At 35.8% G+C, this 20760-nt stretch overlaps 1 protein-coding gene across 1 annotated transcript in view; it reads right to left on the bottom strand.

Moving 5' to 3' along the window:
• Positions 1-20080, bottom strand: part of LOC132153132 (carboxy-terminal domain RNA polymerase II polypeptide A small phosphatase 1-like) — a 37044-nt gene extending 16964 nt beyond the window's left edge. The window contains exon 1 of the mRNA XM_059562396.1: positions 19686-20080. Within this exon, the coding sequence (XP_059418379.1) occupies positions 19686-19902 (217 nt within the window). The 5' untranslated portion in view covers positions 19903-20080. The remainder of the gene's footprint in view (positions 1-19685) is intronic.
• Positions 20081-20760: the final 680 nt, after the last annotated feature.

The raw sequence follows: 20760 nt of genomic DNA, 5'->3' as shown, positions 1-20760 counted from the left end.
ATGGTACAACATGAAATACCATAGTATTATCATGGTATGTCCAAATTAGTACTGCAACAATACCATAAAACTTTCTTGAAAGCAAACATTTGTTGTGGAAAAAATTATCTGTAAAGCTGTATATATAAAACTATAAACTGTGTGTGTGTGTGTGTGTCTGTCTGTGTGTGTGTGTATATATATATATATATATATATATATATATATATATATATATATTAGTGCTGTCAACGTTAACGCGTTAACGCATGCGAATAATTTTTGACTGGTTTAACGTGTCAAAATATTTAACGCAATTAACGCAGCATCCGTATTTTCTGCCATCCGTTGGCTAGCTTTACATTATATGATCACGCTCTTATTCATTTAAATGCTTTTAAACATTTCAAGCGCGGCAAGACAAAAGAGAATGCGCTGTCTGTGAATGCCCTTATGTGACACATACACACGTACACACACACACACACACACACACACAATGTATAGACAGGGCGCCAGAATTCAGTTCTCTTAAGCGCTTGAACTAACAATAAACATCCCAAAGTGCCAGTTTTGTCGATTATCCTCATAAGAGCAATCTTAAATGATTTATATAAAGTCTAAAATGAACAAAAAGAGTTGTGAGAGAATGAGGCGAGATCCATAGACAGTATATAAACGGTGAGATCCGCGTGTCTGTCTGCTCTTAAAGGGACAGCAGCCAATAAAGCTTCCTGTCAGTAAAGTTAAAGAACAAAGGGAACAGAGAAAATGACTCGCTGCTCTTGACTAAATAACTTTTGTAGCTTTAATAAGGATTAACTATTTAATTTATAGTTTATGCAGTGCAGACTGCATATAACTTTGATAACTTTATTAAATTTCTGTATATTTCCTAACTGTTAAGACAGGAAGGGGAGGAGTAAACATGACATTTATTATGGGTTTATGTTAGCATTGTTTTAAGTTTACTTAAATTAAAAACTGTTATATTTTTGAAGCCTAATAATAAATGTAAAAAAAAAAAAATCAGTAGCTGTATTAATATCAGTAATACTGGCCTTCATTCATAAAAAGATGCCATTTAAACAATTATTTAAAATATACTGTCTTTATGTTGTTTCTACATTAATTTGATTAACTGTGAAATTATTAAATTAAAAAATTTATTAAAAACGTACAAAAACATTTCTTTTTTTATTGTGATTAATCACAGAAAAAATGTGTGATTAATCTAGTTAAAGTTTTTAATCGATTGACAGCACTAATATATATATATATATATATATATATATATATTTATATATATATATATATATATATTTATATATATATATTTATATATATATATATATATATTTATATATATATATATATATATATATATATATATATATATATATTACTTTACTCTTGCAAAGCACTAATTAAAAAGCAGTAAAAAAAAAAAAAAGTTCTAGAAAATTATGAGAGGATCACTGAAATAATGTATAATAAATTTTTCAGCTTGAAATTTACACTACCGTTCAAAGGTTTAGGCTATTGATTTTCTTTTGTATTTGTTTGAAAAAATGCTGCATTTATTTGGCCAAATACAGTAAATATTAACTGTGATGCTGAGATCAGATCTCCATGTGGAGCACCGGCTGTTGTCAGACTGCTTGTGCATTCAAAAATCTCACTAGATTATTATTAAAATTAATGGCAAAATGAATGTTTGGAAATGTAATCTTATATTTTCTACTGACACACTACAGCAAAAGATATAAATAACTGGCGGAACACCATTATTTGGGGTGAATATACTAACGTGCCTAAGACTTTTGCACAGTAGTGCATGTATAAAGTAAGTGTAATTAAATTAAGTATATTTAAATAAGTATAATTAAAGTATGCATTTTTATGTGTTAAGGGCTAGATTTTCGCTGGAGGAAACAGCTGTGGTGTGATGAGCGGTGACAAGCGAAAACTTTACAGTAGATGAGAAACCTACTGCTCCCTCGTAACCTTTTGTAAACTGTATTTATGTCAAAGAACTGCACAGATACAGATAATCTAACAATCTACCGATAAACACACCTTGTGTCCTCTGTTTCTGTTTGAGTCCGTTTGCGCTGCTTCGCCGCAGTCTGCGGATTGAAAGACGAGGAGGAGACAGGTCTGCCGCCGTTTTTATATGAAATTTAAGCGACTGACTCTGAGGCGATCACGAATTTGTGTACAGTTCATGGAGCTAAATGCTACAGCCCCACTAAAAAAATCCTAGGGACGCCCATGCTTCTTGTGTACATTTCAGAGAACCAGGACAAATATTTCAACTGATCGTTCAGGCATTTAAGAGGCACCAAAATGAGGCACCGAAATCTGCGCTCTGATTCGGCTTGATGCATACCGGTCCCATAGGTACCCAAAACCTACTAAAAGGGGTCAAAATCACTCACTGCCTAATGACAAAGTGGTCAGTACTAGAAAGGCAACACAAGACAAACAGAGCAGATCTTCAAATGACAGTCTTGCCGAGCATGAGAATCCCTCCGGGGGCCCCAGTGAACTCACTCACTCTCCCTCCCCGTCTCCCTCTCGCGCACACTCACTGGAATGCAGCCATATCTCTGGCCCATAACTCTGCTGCACTGTGCCCGGTCAAACCAAAATAGGAACAGGAAGTGTGAGGAAGTGAAGTAAGAGCCACCACAAGGCAATGGAAGGCCCACACTGTCTCTTCATTGTGTCCCGCCTCTGACATCCATCAGGCAGATCATGTTCTATGAGCAAACAAAACAGGCAAAGAACGGCGAAGGCTTGGGAACACCATGCAGACATAATCCACAATGCCGTGCAGACAGGGAAGGATTCTGATTACTGACCACATCCACTGACCCAATTTGCTTGGACCATAATGCCTTCCAAGACAGGAAATAACAAAAAGGTTTTTGAAATATTAGGAATATTTGGCATATGCAAGCAGACTTGCCAATGCAGCCTAGGCAGCTGTCAATCCCAAACATGGACAAATAGGGCACAGCTTTGAAGATTGGCCTTTCTAAAAATACAGTACTATAACAAAGTGGCTAACAGGTGCTCGGTCTCTGTGCCAAAAATTTGTCCGGTGGGCCAGGACAATGTCTTGGCACATTTTTCACAGGACCACGCCAAAAGCTAAGCCTTAGTAAACAACATCATCCAGTGACAGATCTTCTATGTCGGTGCATTAATCAATGCACCTATATTAATCCAGGTACTGAAATGTTCCTTAGCTCAAAGACCAAGCTGTTAAGAATATGATTATTGAATTATGCAAGCAGTCTGGGTGTTGTACGGCTAGACACAACACGTTAGAGTCAGAGTTTAGTCTAACTCCAGTATCCAGGAAAAGACTTCAGCCATGCACTGATTTTAAGGAATTTTTTGTTTTAGATGCATAACTTGCACTCATTCCCTGTGAAGTTTCACTGTTTCATGCAACTTTCCTTCCACTTTTATTAATATTATTATTTATTTTACTGAAATAAAGTGCATTGAAAATGCCATTGAACAGTAGAAAATGATGATAGCAACGTCAAGGTCATGGGTTTGATTCCCAGAAATTGCATGAACTGATTAAATGCAGACCTTGGTGCAATGTAAGGTGCTTTGGATGAACCGGTTTGGAGAATTTGATGTTTCCCCATTCAAAAAAATAGAAGCTGCACTTGGATGCCTGAGAGGCGTTTCAAAGATGGCCGCCAAGTGACATGATTGTCTTAAAGAGACTTTGATTTTTTTTTTTTTTAAAGGGACAATGCACATTAATTAACATTTTTTGTTTTACACTCAAAATGTAAATGTGCCAGAGTTAGCTAGAGAGCTAATTTTCATCTGTAGTCCCTTGGCAGGTAGACACAGCATCATAATACAAAAAAAAATACATGTAAAACAGAAAACAATTTAACAAAATAGATACATAATAATAAATACAATACAAAGAAGGACAGTACCTAAGATAAGATAAACCAACTATTAATGATTGCAGTTTTGATTGTTTTTAATCCATTTCTTAAGTGTAAAGTTATCCTTTGTTCTTTATTCCGACCAGTTAATTTATTAAGATTTCTCTAAATAAGTTTCCCATTTCCTTGAGCTTCATTAATAATTCTAATAAAAAACTCTGCCATAGACTATTTTATCATTCTTGTGCTGCCAGAAAGAGATTGGAAAATTTAGTTTTCCTGCAAAATCTAATTAATTTGAAAACCAGCTAAATGAGCAGATTTCCTAACAAGCTTTATTCTTCATCAACAACATAAACAACTTTTGTTTGACAAGCTACATCCTTCAAGGTTGGAGCCTTTCTGTGACTTTGGTTAGACACGTACTCATAACCAGGACATAAAGCGATCTCTAACAAAGCAATAGTGACACATAGTACAAATATTTTTTACTCCCATGAATAGGGCTGGACAAAAAAAATATCTATATATCAAAAGGGAGGGGAAGTCATGGCCTAGTGGTTTGAGAGTATGACTCCTAACCATAAGGTTGTGGGTTTGAGTCTCGGGCCGGCAATACCATGACTTAGGTGCCCTTGAGCAAGGCACCGATCTCCTAACTGCTCCCCGGGCGCCGCAGCATAAATGGCTGCCCACTGCTCCGGGTGTGGGAGTGTGTGTTGGTGTGTGTGTGTGTGTTGGTGTGTGTGTGCACTTTGGATGGGTTAAATGCAGAGCACGAATTCTGAGTATGGGTCACCATACTTGGCTGTATGTCACTTCACTTAAAAAGCCGTGAATCAATCATTTCCGGTATTTATTTCAGCAAACATTTAAAAGATGATCTGATTAATGTGAATCTTTTCATTAGTCTTCTCCACTAGATGTCACCCTCTTACCGTATTTTTCGGGCTGTAAGTCGCACCTAAGTATAAGTCGCATCAGTCCAAAAATATGTCATGACAAGGAATAAAACATATATAAGTCGCACCAGACTATAAGTCGCATTTATTTAGAAACAAGAACCAAGAGAAAACATTACCGTCTACAGCCACGAGAGGGCACTCTATGCTGCTCAGTGTAGGCTACAGGAGCAATGAGCAGCATAGAGCGCCCTCTTGCGGCTTTAGACGGTAATGTTTTCTCTTGGTTCATGTCAAATTCATTTTGATAAGTCGCACCTGACTATAAGTCGCAGGACCAGCCAAACAATGAAAAAAAAAAGTCCGGAAAATACGGTATTTACCTTGCGCAATATCACAACAAAGCCTGTCACTCATTCAGTGCTTATCATGGTGGAGAGACTCTTGATAAGAACCAAGAACAAAGTGTGATTTGAAATGCTCAGGTGAAATTCTGTAGTAATACTACAAATCTGTGGAAGCATTTGACCGCGTAAAGGCGCCATAATTTGGGCAATGAATGAATTAATTAATTAATTAATTAATGGCAAATGGTGCAAAGCACGGTTTTGTTTGCACAAGTGCAGACGACGCTCGCAGTGTTTTCAACCTCTGTCGTATCACTATGATGATATGAATACACAAATTTCATCCCCAACTGCTCTAAGAGTCCCTTTATTAGCCTTTTATTGTTTAATTTGACAAAACTCTCATCATATCACATACACAGCAGAAGCAAGATCCTCATGGAAACCCGTCAAAATAAAAGTTTAACAAAAATATATTACTATTTAGCAGTCTTAAGACTCAAAATAGCCCCTTTCACACAGTAATACCAGTAAACTGCCGTAAAATTACCCCAACGACTTTACCGGTAAATAAAAAAATGCGCTGTTCACACGGTCAATGACATTCCGTCTTTTTTCCGGAAAAGCACCATTCACACTGGTAAATTCTGTGACGTCATTAACTTCTAAACAGCTGCGCTTGTATTTGTAAACATGAAGGGGTATATGCGGTCAGTATTTTTGTTGACATTACATTTTTTGTTTCAAACTTTAGCATTCATGCAACTGCTTTTGTTACAGAGACATCGCAATAGATGACTACAAACCAAAATACTTAACCATAGGAGATAAAATGTCTGTTGTCGCTAGCATCCGAAGGCAGCTACCTGCAACTAGCTGACCAACTAGCTTTACAATAGACCATTATAGCCTAAATATTATGGCATCAAATTGATTAAATTAATTGAAATAAATATATAAATAATTATACTCACCATTAATAAAACACCTGATGCTGTCGGGAGCTGACCAATTTAGTGAAATTAGGCTTGAAAGGAGTAATAGCACAATGAAGTTGTGATTGTAAATTGCAGTCTGTAAGACATTGCAGAAAAGTATGTAGCCTTTGCTGATCCAAATTCATATCAAATAGTCTATGTGCTGTAAGCGCAGCTGAACAGTTCGGTGTTCAAAATGAGTTCAAGAGATGGCACAAAGCACCGGCAAAAGTAATTACCATGAATGTGTCAGGGGGAAATAATAAGGAGATATTTTAATTATTTACTAATAAACTACTGTTTTCTGAGTCTGTGTCCCAAGGATGAAGTTGCCTGACTCGTCATCTCCTCATTAGACGCACCTTCTTTAAGGATTACGATTGTAATGAAAGAGTTTTTTTTCCGTTAAGTAATTTATAGCTTTCTATAGATATATTTATCATGTCTGTGAGGCATGTATTCACTGAGTTTCGGTTCATTTTTGTAAACGCTCCTGTTCCAAGACGAGATGGCAGAAAGCATGTTTGTTTTCTTTATTTTATATTTGTTTGTTTTATTTTATGATCGCTGTGGCACCTCTATGTCCCAAAAAGCATGCTTTATCTTGCACTCTCCACACAAAATATTGGATATAGCACACATTTATCTGGGTTTAACATTAAAACATCGTTACATGCTTGAACTGTTTTATATTTTTATATTTTATTTTAGACCATTTCTGATGATTTGAGAAGGCTAAATTGATCAAACATAGGCCATGATCAGCTCACTCTCTGTGCTGGCCGGTTGGTAGTTACTTAAAAAACAATTTTTGTGATGGTCGTTTAATTTCTAGATATTTAAGACGCAATGTTTTCAGTTTATTGATGATCTGACTCCTGTGAATCCATTGCTCTCGGAGACAGTTAACGGTTAGTTATTTTATCATACGCAGGGGCGCTGCCAGGAATTTTGGGCCCCATGACAAAAAAATCTAATCTGCGCAGCTGTTGTCACCACATCTCTAGGACCTAACTGTCCCATCAAAAGCTTTACATAACTCTAATCAAAGGCTTGCAACTGTCTTGCTGCTTGTAGTTCAATACTAGAACTAGCACAATATTTACTGCTGGTGATTTGTAAATGCAAGTCTGCATACAGTATGCAGTTCAATTTTTGATGCAAGATTAAAAGCCACCATAAAAATGTCCTTAAAGCAACACTATGTAAAAATGTTTACCTTAAAATAATGTTTGCAAAATCGTTTCAGTGGTTCATCAAGTTGTAACAGAAAACACTTATGCCTCCCTGGAATGATGCTAAGTCATTTACACAGTGGTAGCTAATTTATATGTAGTTTTCAAATTAAAATAATCATTAATTCTTCTCTCTTTAGACCAAATCAATTAAGCTTATGAGAAATTTGAAAGGAATACATTTGGAAAATCTTAAATAAATTATGACAATTTTCATTTTTGGGTGAACTATCCATTTAACAGAAGTGAAAAAGGAGCAACTTATATATATATATTTATGAAGCACAATAAGACAAATACAATAGAGATACAAATTAAACTCATTTTTCAGATACTGTAGGTTTTACTTAACATGTATACATTTATTTAACGTCTTTTGTTGGTTAACATTAATGACAAATAGGTATTTAATTTGGAATGCTGTCCTTTTAAGACGGAAGGCATGCATGAAATACTGACATGCGTTCAGTTTTCACACACCTGTTCATGTACACTTAATCCATAACCTACTGTATTTACGTGAGATACTCTACACGATAAACATTTAGACTGCTCTGTGTGTATTTGAGCGCTGAGAACTGATCGCGCGCGAGAGAGAGAGCACTTCCGCCTATCCCGCCTTCACTAACTTTAAGTTAATCGACAATGAATTGTGACTCCCGGGAAACTGCAGCTGTTATACTGACTAGATATACAAACGGCCCTTATCCGGCGATCGCAATCCAATGACAGGGACGCACATTTTGAAAGACAATAGCCTGTAGGATGCATTTTGAATGTCCAATAGTGCTCAAATAAAATTATAGTCCAGTCTCGTCTAGTTAACGAAAACACTGCATAAATTTCGTCATAATTTCGTCATCAGATATTATTTTTAGCTCATCAACGTCTTATCTTAGTCACATAAAAAATTTTTCGTTTACGAATATTTTTCGTCATTGTCTTCGTTAACGAAATTAACACTGCTAGTGCGCCGTACATTGATTGACTGTCTGCAACTAACTACTAAACACAGTCACTGATGAGTGCGCTAAGGCAGGACCAAACCATTTCATGCAGATACAGGGGGGTGGTGGGTCAATATGGATGTTTTATTTTTTTGGTCAATGGTGATATTTAACTTTTATTGCCAAAATCAAAGACATCATTCATTTTATTATTATTTGAAATATACTCAATGATGATGGTTTATATAGTGTATAATATAATAAAAAAATTTAATTAGTTTTTACATATTTGTTGGGCCCCCTGGAATTGTCCTAACTTTTCCCCCCATACGGCGCCCATGATCATACATTACTGCATCACCAACATTTCCTCTCAGATGACGACAAATGTCTTAATTCGCCCAGATTAGGAGAAGCGCTTTAATTTCACAGTTGCTCCAATTGGATGACATTTCTTTTATTTTCGTAAACAGTGCTTGAATGCGTCACATTGTTATGATTGGCCCAGAGTAGACGTCTTACGTCACCGTGTTCTTAACTCGTACGTGCTCATACCGGTAATTATCCTTCTGCATTCACACACAGCAGAATTCCGGCAATTTACTGGTAATGTTACAACTTCTCATACCGGTAAATTGCTGGATTGAATTTACCGGTATTTTTTTAAAGATCCTGTTCACATATGATCTCTTAACGGCAATTTACCGGTAATTTCCGGAAAAGTCTGTATGTGTGAAAGGGCTTATTGTAACAACAATGTAGTGTTGTCAAAAGACCCGGTACTTCGGTACCAAGTCGGTACTAAAAAAATGAAAATGTGACGGTACCAGGTTTCTGTAAGTACCGGTGGTACGGAGGACCCGTTCAAACCCGGTTCTTGACGCATACAGCACTATGATTTTCGCGAAGCAGAAAGCGCGGACGGAATCTCAAAATCCAGTCATGAAAATGAAACTTACATTTTAATATGGACAGTCACGGAATTTGTCAAAGTTCGCTTAAATTAATCAAATCAAATCTCCATATGGACCAGTATCTGTAAATGTTAAGCCGCAAAAGTTGGTTGAAATCTGCATCCTGCATATTCTGCGCGCATGTCTCTGTGTGAATGAATGAATGGTTTGTTTACTACATAGACTGAAGCGCATGACGCCTGCAATAATGAGGACATAAATACACAAACATCACCAGACAAGTACATAGACACAACACTGTTCTGAGTCACTTCACAAGCATTTTACCGTTTCATTTGAGTAAAACCAGTGTCAATTTAAAGGTATTCACGGAAAACCGTCAAAACAGCCTCTACATTGCGAGTAAATAACTCGCATATGTGAATAAATTTTACTCAGGGCGAGTAAATTATGTCTATTGTTAGCCATTGGCTAATACATTCTTAGATTTTACTCGCCAGTGTGTGTGTGTTCGAGGCTATTATAAGATTGGCGCAGATATATTTTCACTCGCTGAACACTGACTGAGCGCTTCAGAGTTCTCTCTCCATCAAGCGATCTGTACTTTTCAATTCATCTCAATGGACGCACAGTACACCTGTATTTGCCTCTTTTACTGCCTATGGTATTTGCCGAACTGTAAACTCTGTGTGAAGGAGCACGACTCGCCGTCGCTTTGCTGACAGCGCTGTTTCTCACACATGCAAAGAGAGAGAGCGAGAGTCTTACCACGCTGAATCGACATGCTACATGTAAACTATATTCTTTGTTGTCTTCTCCTGTCAAAATAATGGAGTTCATTTAGAAGTATTTATATTTTCGAACAAGCAGAAGATATGCCGTTTTCTCCGGTAGTGGGCGGAGCTAATGCGCAAATGTCAATTTCATTGGCTGGCGCTCATCTTTTACCGTCCCTGTTTTGATTTCAGCAAATCAGTTCGACCGAACGCAGAAAACGTGATTAATATTCATGAACCCAGCAGCTCATCAATCCATAGTGCATTGTATATTGTTAGTATGGTAGTAGAATTAGTAGTATTATTATCTTTTAATAATAATTATTATGATCTATTACTATTTTTTTTTTTTTTTACAGAAACCCTCAATGAACAAAAATATCTTAAGCATCACCACCAGTCTTAAGTTCAGATAAATGACAAATATGCATTCATTACAAATTCATTTTTACATAAAGGCATTGTGCTAGAAATATTACTATTATTTTGTAAAATGTATGTGATACTGCTACTACTGTTAATTAAAAATTAATCACACAATATTTCTTCCATGTTTTAATTTTAATAGCAAATCCCCTTTATTTACCAAAAAATAAAATGTGTTTAAATTTCATAAATTAAAAGACAAATTAAATTTGCGTGAAACTTGTTTACTGTTTTTCATAATTATATTACTTGTAGAAGAACTTTAAACACAATTGTAAATAAGTATATATATATATATTTTATATATATACACACAATAACCTTTAGTAAATATTTACTACATTTACCAAAACAAATTCCTTGTACATGTATACATACAGTACTTGGCAATAAACGTGACTCTTCTATCAAGCTTTAGTGAGTTTAAACACACATACACACACACACACAAACACACACACACATCAAACTTTAGTTTGAAAAAGTATTTTATGATTGTAAAGTCTTTTTCTTGCCACTTTAAGGACTTTAATATTTTCCATTTGAAGATTTCAAAATTAAAATATTTTAAATAAGAACATATATATATATATATTTATTTATTTTATTTATTTATTTTTTTTTACAACGTATCTAGCATACATTCTACATATACTTTGTCCAAATGAAACTACCAGCAACCAAATGAAAAGGAAGATAATGCTAGCAAACATATAAATAAATATAAAGAATGGCATTGTTTTTATTTTTAGTGATGAATAGTTTTTTTTTTTAATTGGCATATTTTTGTGTTTTGCTTAGGTACCGAAATTGGTACCGAGAACCGTGGATTTTCACTGGTATCGGTACCGAATACTGAAATTTTGGTACCGTGACAACACTACAACAATGCTACTACCACTACTATTAATAAATATTAATTAATCTTTATTTTTAAAATGAATAATCACATTTGTTTTCTTTTTAATAACCTCTGTTGTGCAGCACTGTTTGCCAAAAGATAAAAGGGTTTTTCATTTGATTAGGGTAAATTAAATTGTTTTATCCCTTCATCTGATTACCAAAAAATTAAGAAAATTTTATAGTGCCCTATTATGGTTTTAAAAAGGAGCCTATGCAAAAAAATAAAAGGTTTAAAATACAGGCCCGTGGCTATTAATTTCTTTTTATAAATTCACCATTTGTAAACTTTAAAGCACTAGTAAGAATGAGCTGAAAATGTTAAACCTATCAGCAATTTTTTGCATTATGCAATTATTTTGGAAAAAGTAAAAATTAAGGTAAATAATCTGTGAAGGCCAAAAAAAAATGTTTTACCGTTGTGCTTTACAAACTGAATAACATGCTCCATTACAACATACTATGAATAACACCAATTTGCTTCCACCATGATCGTTCAAGACTGACTTCTGAGTTTGATATGTGTTCAAAAATATCCAGTTTCCTACTGGTAATTATGACTTTGCAGTGGCATTCAAGAGTGCAAAACTTGTGACCACAACCATTACGACATGACCTCAAAGCAGTAGCATTGTCTGCTAAATTGAGAGTATAATTTCTCAAAACAAAATAATCCAGGGATTCCTCATAAGCATCAGGGTATGGTGAAACAAGCCACACATGAAGAACTGAACCATGCTGCTGGACTCACACATGATGGTGGGTTCTTTCATGATTACAGTACATGCCAGGGCACTAATTGGGTTACTTTGATGTGGTCCGACTTGCTTATCTCCCTTTCAGAACAAACAAAGCCGAATAAAAGAAAATGAAACACTGGGCTGAAGGCCGAATGTCAAACATGTTTTTTTGCATTTTTCCTCCTCGTAAGCCTATTTTTAGGGGTTCACAACATTTATCCATTATTTTGATTTCAAATCCAAACATTGTCATTAAAAATACTTTTTCAGCATTGCAATTTTTTTTTTACAGTACAGTAACAATCTTTCACAGATATGTTAAAACACAATATAAGCAATATATTCAATGCTTTTTACTTTTGCATTTACTTCTAGATTTATATATTCATTTGCTCAAGCAATTGTTAAAACATTTAATCTACTTTTCTAACATCATAAACTTACCATTGACAGAAATAGTCAGCTCTACTGCCTTTTCTTTTGCACTTAAATCTTTATTACAAGCAATCCTGTGGTTCAAGAACCTGGTTTTCCTACCTCCAAGAGTGCCATCTATTATTGCCTTCTTTATATAAAAGTGCTCTTTCCCTTTAAACCTAGCCAAACAGCCATATGTGTTGACTGTGAAACAAAGTAGAATTTAATTATATGCATTTATGGTGTAATTACTACATTTTCGTGTCAATCCATGTTCATATTTACTGAAAACAATACACTGTTACTTTAATTTAGCGCTTGCAGCACAGCAAAAAATAGACTCGATCTAGAAACGATCTCTGCACTGCTGCATACCCACTGCTCCTGAACGCACTTCCAGACTGTAGCCATGTGCATGGTAAACATTTTAATCCGTTAACATGAGCGCGGACAAAATACACACCACATATGCACTGCAAACGGAGTAATGTGAACCTCGCGTTATGCATGTATGCTGCAAAATGTGCTTAGCAGGAGCAGGTCTCCAGGAGAGTAAGCAAGCACTGAATGGTAAAACACTGGTAAGAATTTAAAAGAAATGCAATTTATAAACTTTAGTGATGAAATGACACTCCCTTGACTGTGCAAGTGACAATTTCCTGTGTCAACTGTGCAGCTCGCTTACAGACAGACAGATGCGTGGTGATCTGAAACCATTTGAGCATTTTGAGAGAAAGAGTGAGTGATTCACGCTCGCTGTTTCTAAAATTATGTCTCACACAAGGTTTTCAAATTACTTTTTAAGTTATTTAATGAAAAAATATGAAGGAGAGTACCTTCAGCATTATAATTATTTAAACCGCGCTGGACAGAGACTGAGACAGCGCCGCTGTATGTCATGCAAAAACACTGACGGCAGCGTTTTTTTGAGATCGGCCTTTTAGAGACCGCCAATCAATCATCCCAATGTGATTATCGGCCGATAGTGATCAGTAGCACCCCTACCTATTTTGCCTTTTTTTTTTTTCTCACCGCTGCATAAATGAAATAGCCAAAATGTGCTTTTTTCTGTTTTGTCCTGCTTGTCAAATAAATAAATAAAAAATCAGTTACAAAACAACAATTTAAAAATATTTACTTAACAATTAACATTTTTTCAACATTTTAGCAGACATTATACCAAAAAAGCACAATTTAACTTGGTAAAATAAAAAAAAATTGCCCATTTGTGAGACTTGAATCAGCCATGTTTTTACTGTACAAATAAAAGGCAGCCTTGCTGAGCAGAAGAGAATTATTTTAAAACATTAGAATGTTTCATGTTAAGGTTATAATTAATTTATTAATAGAGCTGTTGTATGGTAATTATTAATATTATTATCATTATTAATGGTCTTAGTTTTATTTTATTTTACACAATAAAATGACAATACTAACATTAATGAATGTCGATGGAATTGTTGCTTTTTCTCTGCTTTTATTTTGGCACAAGCTCGCAGGAAGATCTCAGTGCTTGTTGAATACAGCATGCAGATTTATAAATTATGAATTTGGGAAGATGTTTATCGCACATATCATATTGCCACATGCCTTTAAAAAAAATTCACAAAAAAGTTACTAAGCAACTGATGAGTAACAAGTTCGGTGCAGATTTTCCTCTCACTGTGACTTTAAACCCTGGTGCCACGAGCTTGTTCAGCGCGGTCATAATACATGCTATTTGTGCGTGCATTAGAAAATATAACATTCTGCAGTTTATTTACTGATCATTCTAGGCCATTTCGCGATTTCAATCATTATACAGTAGCCTAACCACCAGCATCAGCCACCTCTTCTTCTAATTAGATTAAACTTTATTGTCATTGCACATGTAAGGTGCAAGGCAACGAAATGCAGTTAGCATCTAACCAGAAGTGCAATAAGCAGTAAGTACAGAATATACAAGGTCTACAATATGTACAATAACTATACAGATAAGGCAGTATTATGGACATAATTTAGATTTTAAATACTATCAGCATGATATATACAGATAGGTGTACTATGAACATACTATACAGATGGATTATGTAAAAGTGTATGTACACTATGCAGAAACTATGAACATATGAACATCATTTACACTAGTGCAATGAACAGTAAAGTGCATATAAAATATTTCAATGTGCAAATGGATTACTCAGTGTTCCTGGATGAACAGACAGTAGTGCAAGTAATAAGTTTACTGTTTTTTTGCTTGTTGTAAATAAATAAATAAATCAGATGTAGTGATGAGGAGGGTGAGGAGTCTGTGTGTGTGGTGTTGGGGTGGGGGGGTCAGAGGGCAGAGTTCAGCAAGGAGGCAGCTGTAGGGAAAAAGCTGTTCCTTCTTGTGGTCATTGTCCGGAGGCCCCTGAAGCGTCTCCTGGAGGGCAGGAGGTTAAACAGTCTGTGGTCGGGGTGAGAGGAGTCCTTAAGAATACTGGGAGCTCGACGTAGACAGCGTTTCCTCTGGATGTCTTCAATAGCAGGAAGTGTTGTCTCTGTGATGCGTTGGGCAGTTTTCACCACCCACTGCAGTGCCACTGTCGGTGCTTTGTGCTTGTAATTATTTTTGCGTCTTTCTCTGATTAGTGTCTCTATTTGATCGCATTAGTCATTGTTCGGTACATATCATTCAACCTTTTCGCTTATTTGGCCAAACACCGAAAGAGATTTTTTTGCTATTTTCGACCAAATAATTTTGGTTGCCTAACATTCTGTGCATCCCTAGTTTTTACATTTTCTTCAAAATGGCAGACAAACAAAACGATGTAAAATGAATAATTAGATATCTTCAGAATTGGCATAATGTATTGACAAAGAGAAAACATTTGAACAATGCTTTCAAAAGTTATAAGCATTTTCTCAAAATTCCTTATATCTCTGAAACACTAAGTGGCGCTGTGTTCAAACTTCACAGGTAGCTCCGGGACATGCTGTTGATGACCCTTCCTCATTTTTATGCCAATATTTAAAATTTTTCACATTTTTTGACAAATTTCAAAAATGGCCGACAAGTGGTTGATCAGATCCTGGCAGTATCCCCCGATTAGTCACGAGTCAAGGAATCCTTGGACATCAAGGTCTTGATTTTCTGACAAACTGTTCAATTGAGAATGAGGAGATGTCGTCACGACACAACGCCCCGCCCCCAGAGACCGCGTCTCCTCCCCTTTCCGCCATTTTGGGAGGATACCCGCCAGCACAATTCATTGTTTACATTGGTAGTAGAGGAGGTTGTCGCACTATTCTAGAATGCCTGGAAAACACTGCTGTGTAAAAATCTGCTCCAGTGTCTCACACTATTGTCGTGGAAACTGTAGGAACCATTTGTTACAGTTTTTTCGTTTCCCTACATGGAAAAAGCATGAGGGAGAGCATGTCTCCGATGTGACAAAGAGACATCGGATTTCTTGGATGTCTGTAAACTTGGAGTAATTTTCATTTTGGGTGAACTATACACACTAGCTGCTACATATTGTCACTATCCACGATATATATTGTTGCATTTTTGTATTGCAATATATTGTGACACGATATTGTTACACCCCCAATTGACACTATTTCATTTGAACTGAATGCCATCACTGTTTGATCCAGAGCTGCTGTAAGTTACAGCAGAAACAAACTTTGTTATTTTACTGTTATTATTATTATTATATTATTAATCTGCTTTGATACAATCTGGATTGTAAAAAGCACTATATAATTAAAAGTGACTTGACTTGACAAAAGGTGAAGCAACTTACCTTTGCCAGTACAACGGTGTTTTCAGTTTGGGGGCTTGTAGATGACCAAGTCGCGCACCCAGCCGCAACAGAATGTCTCGTAACTTTCCAAGGATTTCAGGCTTTTGAATTCTAGCATAGTGTAATAACTGATGCCAAAAACCAAGTAATTAACTATTTCCATGTAAGTGCAAGGTGGTAAAGAGTCTAGGTCTTTGTTCCATTCAGCTGCAGGCAGCTCGTATGGGTCGACGTTTTTTATATTAGCCAGTTTCTCTAAATACCTCTGTTTGGCATTGGTAGTAAGTTTCTCCCTGTAAGGACACTTTTCTTTTGCCGCATTCTTCTCCATTTCTTCTTATTTTCTATATTATATATATGTATTTATATATATATTGCCCCTAGCAACCGATAGCGTATCCTCCCAAAATGGTGGACGGGCGCAATTCGTCACGTGACAGCAAGCTACCGTGACGCATCTCCTCATTCTCAATAGTCAATTTTTGGTATCTCCTGACCTGTAGGTGGCGCTGTTCCCAACTTTGGCATGTACCCTCAATAATGGTGCTGATGAAGCGTACCACGTTTCATTTCAATGATAAATATTAGGCCGAGATACAGCCTCTGAACCCATTTTAAGTGGACATTGTTAAATTTGTGACGCCATAACTTTTGAACTAAGATTAAAATCTAAATTCTGTTCAGTAATTTATATGCAGCTCAGTCCACAGATCATCTGAGCCAATTTCTGTAAGATCTTTTCATAATGGCTTCTACTGCAATAAGCGGAGTCTTGATATAAGCTAGCTATTGAATATGAGGTAAGTTTATATTTTTCTACAATATATGGTACAAAAGTTACAACCTTTTGAAAAATTAAGTGCTCAGTGCCCAGTGAAATCTGCATGTAGACAATGTTTTTTATTAGGGCTGCTCCGATCATGATCGGCCGATCATTAATGCGCATCTAGTCAGTAAAGCCGGTTCTCTAATCAGCGGTAAATTCCATCAGGTGCGTGATTTCACATTGAGCAGCTGTTACTACACAGAGCCATTGTTAACTGAGAAGATGCGCAAATCCACGTTCATTTTCAGCGTTTATTTGCGCATCTTCTCAGTTAACAACGGCTCTGTATAGTAACAGCTGCTCTATGTGAAATCACGCACCTGAGGGAATTTACCACTGATTAGAGAACCGGCTTTACTGACGAGATGCGCATTAACGATCGGCCGATCGTGATCGGAGCAGCCCTATTTTTTATGCCACAATATTTTTCCATATCCATCATTGTGCATGTACTCACAGTCCAAAAGGTTTCCTGATCTTGACTACATTCAAATATAACACCAACACTGGTCAACTTTTTCTCAACTTTTTTCAAGACGGATTGTTGCTTTTAGTGGCTTTTAGTCTAATACTGCCGAAAACACTGCTCAAAAAAATCACTGCTTTTGTGAGAGATGTTCAGAGTTTAAAGAGTGACTCTGAAACTTAATATCACACATGGCTGTACAGTCAGTACATGCTTTTGATGCCTTTTCAACCACATCATACTTTGCCTTACAAAACAATCTGTTTCGCTTAACATTCATAGGGGCAACTAGAGAATAGAGATTTAACTACCTAGTTCTGCAACATTCTCTAGGCACATCACAAAGACTTGCCACTTTTTCCAAGTATAAAATACACATTCCTAAATATTCCAGTTTCTTCAACAGGAGATTTTTTGATTTGAGCACAAATAACTAATATATAAAAATGGATTTCTAAGACAGATGGAAAGGGTCTGTGCACTGTACTGAACCTGTGACAGGGAGTGGTTTTCATCAAATCTCTAACAAAAACACAGGCCTGTAAACCATCTTCATCTCTGTGTGTGCAAGAGAGGAAAAGGAGTGCTGATGAAAAACACAGCGGTTGGAAAAACAAGCAGCAAGGCTGACTGCTATGACAGAAGATCCTCCCTGGCTCTACTGTAGTCATCATCATTTAGAAAGCACGCTTGTGTTCAAACGCATTCATAACGTTGCTGAAACATTTCAGCTTTATTTTTTTAAAGCATAAAAAAACTGCTAAGCTCTACAAAACTTAATACAAAAAGTAACAACGTTAATGTAAATCACAGGCAAAACTAAACGCAGCACTACATCGTTAGTGTAGCAAAGTATCTCCTTTAACGTTTCAAATACGTTTTGTGAAAAATTCAAAATATGGGTGAAATACTGTTCTATCATCATTCAGCATAAAACATTTTTATAAAAAAAAAAAAAAAAAAAAAAAAAAACTTCTAACCTGTGAAAATGTAATCGTGCTAAATCATGGTAAAAAAAAATTTAAAGTATAGTTATTTTTTGCTCTGAAAAAAAAAACATTTAAACTGAACACATTCTAATGTAAGAAAAGAAAAATAAAGCTGTGTTAACCAAGCATTTTATCATAACACCCAGGACTGAAACTAAATATTTAAAAACTTTTTTATACCACAAGGGATTATAATAAGGAATCAAAATTCAGACATCGTGATCTATTACCTTTCGATAATTTCATCAGGCAAAAAGTCGGGACGGCCCACTGAATTTATTTTGTGTGATCTTAAAAACTTGTCATCTAAAGTCTTAAATGCTTTAAGTCAGACTTACAAAATTCTACCACTTCCCTTTTCGTCATTTCATAATTTTGATGACTTTAATGCAAATTTAAAACAAATAAAATAAAATAAAAAGCATAGTAGAGTCCAAGCATTTCCATATTAAACATTTTTTCTTAATCATTTATTTATTTTTCACATTAATAATGACTACAACTTAACCAGGTTAGTGCAACAAAAAGAACTAGATAAGACAAGGGAGGCTAGCAGTCAGCATTTCCCAAAAATGACTATGGGATGCAATCTTATCTCATGATAACCCGTCACCTGAGGAAGGACTCGGAGTCATTTGCTAGGAGTTTCGTGCACACATAAACATAAAATGACATGTGACGATCATGTACCAAAGCACACACTACAAAGTAAACAACAAGAACAGCCTTCCCTTAAACGTCAGTGACAAGTGTCATCATGGACACGCCCCCTCCACTTCAATGCCTTCACTTACAGGAAAAAATAAAAGTCGTTTTCCCATTAAACTCGAGTTTATGGAATGCAAATGAAGTCGTGTGATAGATCTGCACCTATACAGTCTAAGATCTGAACTGTATTATTATAATAAATAGACCTGATGCTGATCGTCAAGATGCATCAACTGTCAACAGCCTTCAGAAAGTGGTTATCACATGTTTTTGAAGTGTTTTGATGAGCGGAAATATGTGAGTGTACACTAAGTTTTCCATAAAACCGAGTCGATGCGGTATTATTTTTACGGAATTAAACTCTGTATGAAGCGTCCGCTCGCTCCAAGCGTTCATCAGTTTGACATGTGCCCTCTCCAAACTTTCTCTCGACTCACCTCCGTCCCGTAAAGGAGCACTGGCTTCTTCATCTCTGCTCACTTGCGTTATGATCGAGGAGGACGGGTGGTCCATGGGATCCGTAAAGCCAGTAAAATCGCAACTTGAAAGGGGTTTCCGTATTAAAATCTTTCCGTTGGCTACAATTGAATTGAAAAAAAAAACTCCCTTCAAATGCCCCCAAAAATCCAACAGACTTTTACCGCTTAAGAACATTCATAATCTGCGACACCATACGAGGCTGAATGTGATATCTATGCTTTTATAAGTTAGACGACAAAATAAAAATAATTATGAAAAAAGTTAAGTTCCTAGAAGCTAACTTTTCACAACATGGAGCTCAGCTCTGCTCTCAATTTCAACATACAAACATGGAACTCGACGGTTTCAAGGTACCCTTCGTCTTAAAGGGGCAACGACAACTCAGGCAAGACAGATTTATACGAGCCACTTTTTGAAGTTTATGAATGCGGAATATGAATGTGTTACGAATCTGAAGAAAAACAAGTGTATTTACCAGTGCCTGTAAATATATCTCTTTTAGTACCTGTTCAAATGTAACATTTAACAAGAAAGGTGGCTTCACAAAGCAAAACATCAGCGCAACTAAAGTTTAGCTAAATGTGTTATTGTATTGCACACATTCATGTAAATTATGTATTATAATTATGTATTATAAATTTAAAAAGTTAATTACTGTACATCATTAATTATTATTATTTTGATGGCTTTACAATGTAAGCATTATACAGTATGCAGATATATTATAATACACACAATATTGTAGGCCAGGTTTAAAGTGCAACGCTAGTATTTATGTTAAAAGATACTCGTATATTCAAGAGGAAAATGTAACATTTTTAGTATTCTCTGTAAATTAATTTTATAATATTGGTGGGGTCAACTTTGTTATTTATTTATTTTAAATCCTTCAAACATACACCAATAATCATTTTCTACGCTATAAGTATTCCATTTAGATTGTATTTATATATTTCTACTTATTTCACTTGAACTGGATAAGAAATATGACTTTGGTACAAAGTGTTCTGTTCGCTCGGATTCGGACCTGAT

The sequence above is a fragment of the Carassius carassius genome, chromosome 11, assembly GCF_963082965.1.
Source record: "Carassius carassius chromosome 11, fCarCar2.1, whole genome shotgun sequence".
NCBI lineage: Eukaryota > Metazoa > Chordata > Actinopteri > Cypriniformes > Cyprinidae > Carassius > Carassius carassius.
The sequence above is the reverse complement of the archived record's forward strand: the minus strand, read 5'-3'. Positions and strand labels throughout refer to the sequence as shown.